This window comes from Myzus persicae, unplaced genomic scaffold, assembly GCF_001856785.1.
Source record: "Myzus persicae strain clone G006 unplaced genomic scaffold, MPER_G0061.0, whole genome shotgun sequence".
NCBI lineage: Eukaryota > Metazoa > Arthropoda > Insecta > Hemiptera > Aphididae > Myzus > Myzus persicae.
Genome location: NW_019102098.1, coordinates 580,491 through 585,588, shown reverse-complemented (window position 1 = coordinate 585,588; position 5,098 = coordinate 580,491). Strand labels below are relative to the sequence as shown.

Here is a 5,098-nt window from a genome sequence, read left to right as displayed (position 1 = left end):
GTGTTTTTTTTTTATCAATTATATTAATTGTTTAAAACTTTTATACAATTATAGTTTAATTTATCATATTCTTCCAGTCTTAGTTTAAAATGTTCAAACTGAAAGCTGATTAAACTCAATGTTTTATTCATATTGATAAGTGTTCACTTAAGTAATATGATCAATTAAACAACTAAGGGTGATTAATAAGGCATGGTATAAGGTAAAAAAATTGTATTTATTAGATAATAACATAAAGGATAAATGTTACCATTGTTTCTCAATAAGATAAGGAATACATTTTATTAAATTTAAGGAATGTGCATAATTTTAGATTAGTTTATTAATCAACCTCTTCAATAGTTGGGCCAGCACCTGCACCAGGAGCTCCAGCACCACCATCACCGCCGGGGAAACCTCCTGGCATACCACCAGGGAAACCTCCTGGCATACCACCGGGCATGCCACTAGGCATACCACCTCCAGCTCCAGCATACAATTTTGTGATGATTGGGTTGCAAATGGCCTCTAATTCTTTTTGCTTGTGTTCATATTCTTCTTTTTCAGCCAGTTGGTTAGCATCCAACCACTTGATAGTATCGTTGACTTTATCCATAATTGTGGTCTTGTCGGTATCTGGAATCTTGTCCTTGATTTTTTCATCTTCCATTGTGCTCTTCATGTTGAAGCAGTAGGATTCCAAGCCGTTCTTGGCTGCAATAATACCTTTCTGTTTTTCGTCTTCATTCTTGTATTTCTCGGCATCATTAACCATGCGCTCAATATCTTCCTTGCTCAAACGTCCCTTGTCATTAGTGATGGTGATCTTATTTTCTTTGTTGGTGGACTTTTCAATAGCGCTAACATTCAAAATACCATTGGCGTCAATGTCAAAGGTGACTTCAATTTGAGGGACTCCACGTGGTGCAGGAGGAATAGCAGTTAGCTCGAATTTTCCCAACAAATTGTTGTCTTTGGTCATAGCACGTTCTCCTTCATATACTTGAATTAAGACTCCAGGTTGATTATCAGAGTAGGTAGTGAAAGTTTGGGTCTGTTTAGTTGGGATGGTTGTGTTACGCTTGATGAGAGCAGTCATTACACCACCAGCAGTTTCAATACCCAAAGATAGAGGGGTGACATCAAGCAACAATAAGTCTTGGACTTCTTCAGATTTGTCTCCGTGCAAGATGGCGGCTTGCACTGCTGCACCATAGGCTACAGCTTCATCGGGATTGATGGATTTGTTCAACTCTTTACCGTTGAAGAAGTCTTGCAACAATTTCTGTACTTTGGGGATACGGGTAGAACCTCCAACCAACACAATGTCGTTGACGGCAGATTTATCCATCTTGGCGTCACGCAGAGATTTCTCTACTGGTTCCATGGTGCTACGGAAAAGATCAGCATTCAATTCTTCAAAACGAGCCCGAGTGATAGATGTGTAGAAATCAACACCTTCAAACAAGGAATCAATTTCAATGCTTGCTTGGGTGGATGAGGAAAGAGTACGCTTTGCACGTTCACAGGCAGTCCTCAAACGTCTTAGGGCTCTTTTGTTAGTGGTCACATCTTTCTTGTACTTGCGTTTGAACTCTTGCACAAAGTGATTGACCATTCTATTGTCAAAATCTTCTCCACCCAAGTGAGTGTCTCCGGCAGTCGATTTGACTTCAAATATACCGTCTTCAATGGTCAAGATGGATACATCAAAAGTACCACCACCCAAATCAAAGATCAGAACGTTGCGTTCTCCAGATGTTTTCTTATCTAGACCATATGCAATGGCAGCAGCTGTAGGTTCATTGATGATACGCATTACATTCAAACCAGCAATGGTACCAGAATCTTTGGTAGCTTGACGTTGGGAGTCGTTGAAATATGCAGGTACAGTGATAACTGCGTTTGTTACCGTTTTTCCTAGGTAGGCTTCAGCAGTTTCTTTCATTTTGGTCAAAACCATAGATGATACCTATAAACAATTAAAAAATTATTATTATTTGTTATTATTTTATATTTAATAATTTAATAGGTACCTCTTCTGGTGAGAAGATTTTGTTTTCTCCTTTGTAGGAAATTTTGATCTTTGGTTTACCACTATCACTGATTACTTCAAAAGGCCAGTGTTTCATATCAGCTTGTACAGTTGCATCTTCAAAGCGTCTTCCAATCAATCGTTTAGCGTCTTTAATTCAAAATATTAATTATAATAGAATAATACACATTGATCAAAATATTAGGTGCTAATTACTTACCGAAGATTGTGTTGTTGGGGTTCATAGCAACCTGATTTTTAGCAGCATCACCAATGAGACGTTCAGTATCAGTGAAACCAACATAACTGGGTGTAGTACGGTTTCCTTGATCATTAGCAATGATCTCTACTTTACCATGTTGGAAAACACCAACACACGAGTAGGTTGTACCCAAATCAATACCAACAGCTGGAGTTTTGGCTGCCATTTTAAATTAATATAGGGAGTTCTTTTAAGATTATAGGAATGAATTAAGTCTTGATATGACTTGTCCTGGAAAAAAATTCAGTTTGTTTATTAGTAAATGGTAGGCAGTCATTTGAACATTAAAATATTACTTAAAATTAGGTTACAAGGATATGAGATAAGTCTTTATTTTTAATTTTTAATGAAGCAATAATGCAACAATGGAGGAAAATTAATAAACTATAATCATGGGGTTCATTTATGGTAATGAATATTTATTGATATCCAATGGCTATTAAAACGATAGTTTTCAATATAAATAATTATGTATTTGCGTAATTTGTAAATATTTATTTTTGGAACAGTGTATGTGATGAAGAAGTCTTGTTTGAAGATAAATGACAGAACTTTGTGGCATTGTGTGGTTATTTTTATTCAATAATAAGGTTAAAATACTTAAGACCATGTATATAAACACTTTTTTGGAATAACTTGGGATATTACAATCCATTGAATAAGTAGATAATTAAAAAAATAATGAAAGTTCATTAAATGATCTATTTGTTAAATAAAGTTGGATGTATGAAGAAACTTTAAACATCAACATTAAAGTTACATCACACAACAAAAGGCAGTTCTACTAAAGCATCTACTTAACCTATTTATGAAGCTTAGTAGAGAACAAGTCATTTAAAATTAATATTTAATATGATTCACATTAAATCACATGACATAATGTGTTATTAATTTAAACATATAAATGTTTTAATACCTTTTTAATAGATTATCTGTTGATAATCTTACTTTATTTAAGTGTTTCGTGTATTTTGTTGTTTTCCCTTCTCAAATTAAATTGAATTATTGCTCTCAAGAAAAATAGAATTGGAATTATAAAAATGAAATATTAATTTTTAAGGTCATGATGACTCATGAAGGATATGACTAAGGAATAATAAATTATACCTACAGTTAACACGTTACACTTAATATAATTGAACAACTTAGTATCCAACTAAAATATTTAATATTCATAAAGACAAAAATGTATATAACATTCTTGAATAAATTACAAAATTAAATTTTATCTATTTGGTTTAATATTTGTTATAATTTATTGATGAATAGTTGTGAGCTTACCCACAATTTTATTATCTATTGTTTGTTTAAACTCGGGTCACTTTAAGAAGATACCTTGTCATACTGACAATGGGACTCGTTCCACCCCTCATAATTTAGCCATGGTAGTATGGTACACTTAGTTTGGTTATGTTAGTATTTGTAACACCGCCAGGGTATCTTTTTAAAGTGTCAGGTGTATAATATAATATATAATAAATATTCTTTTTTACTGGTTACTTATAGGAAAAAACAATTTGAAGTTTCCAATATAACAGAAAGTTTTAGTAAAAGCCAAAGATAAAAAAAAAAATAATAAACAAGAATCTGAAGGTCATGTAGGGAATATAGTTGTAATTATTATGATTTACTTCAGCATACTTTATTTAGAAGTATAAAAATAACCTAACCTTTTATTTGTATAAATCTTGGAGAATATAAGTTTCATATTGCAAATTCATATTATGATTTAGATCATTTTGTTTAAAAATGAATCGATAATAGTATGTTTTTATATTATTTTATATGTAGCAATATTAAATAATAAACATTTTAAAAAAGTGTGGGGGACATGTCTGCAAAAAAAGCATTGGGAATAGATGAAAACAGACGGGGAGGGAGGGGGGAAGGGACGCGAATAAATGTTCATTTATTCGTTGACACAATTAAAAAATATTAATAACTCAAATTTAAATTTGAAATCTTCAATCAAGTCCACTATTTACTAAAGCTATTGATTGTTTTATGAAAATATGCGATTATGAAATTGGATTTTTTGGATTTTAAATTAGGTACATAATATGGGTAGGTATGAAAATTAAACAGAAATCAATATGGAAGCGATTACGGTTTGGAATCTAAGGACAGTGGAAGTAAAAACCGGTGTAACAAAAAAGTAATGAATCCGACCGCGATCACGTGATAATAAAACAACAACTGCAGCTGAGGAGGTGCGGCCATTTTTACCCGCCATTACCGGTAAAAACACGCGCGCAAGTAGTTTTCGTGGTAAGCAAAAGAAATGAGGCCACAGCGAAGCGATATGGTCACAGGCCGTGGGCACGAGAAGAGACAATTATTTACGGACATATTTTGCGTAATTGTGTGTAATAACGAAGAATAAAAACTTACCAAAAAGTTAGGAACAGAACAACCGCAAACAAACTCGGTGGATAGCGAGCGACGACGGTCAACGGTGAAATGACTAGGGCGCTGAGCAGACGGCAGTTGGCTTGTCGTTGACTAAATAATTGCTTGACTGCTTGATGTATAGACTGGCGGAGCGAGCAACGAAAACACGGAATATTCGATAACTAAAACAACTCACCCTCGGGTAGACGTTTCGATTGGTGGGTTTACTCAGTTACCAGATTAACGGTTAAATCCCCTCCCCCACAGATGTTTTGAGAACACTCTAGAAGATTCTAGAAGATACTATATGAAATATTATAGACGGTCTTTGTGGTTGTTTTTAGTTTTTTCACTTCGTTTTTGTTCATGGAGTAAGAACTGTGGTATATTAAATAGGTATGTCAGCAATATCCTGGTTTCTGAGCAAATTG

General features: G+C 33.8%; 1 protein-coding gene across 1 annotated transcript; it reads right to left on the bottom strand.

The window, feature by feature from the left end:
- Nucleotides 1–233: 233 nt before the first annotated feature.
- Nucleotides 234–4,825, bottom strand: LOC111031191 (heat shock 70 kDa protein cognate 4). Its single transcript, XM_022311031.1, has 4 exons — nucleotides 4,668–4,825; nucleotides 2,235–2,507; nucleotides 2,016–2,164; nucleotides 234–1,951 (listed from the first exon to the last, which is right to left on the bottom strand). Exons 2-4 carry the CDS (start codon nucleotides 2,440–2,442, stop codon nucleotides 323–325), a joined length of 1,986 nt encoding a protein of 661 aa, XP_022166723.1. The 5' UTR covers nucleotides 2,443–2,507; nucleotides 4,668–4,825; the 3' UTR covers nucleotides 234–322.
- Between the last annotated feature and the right edge of the window lie 273 nt (nucleotides 4,826–5,098).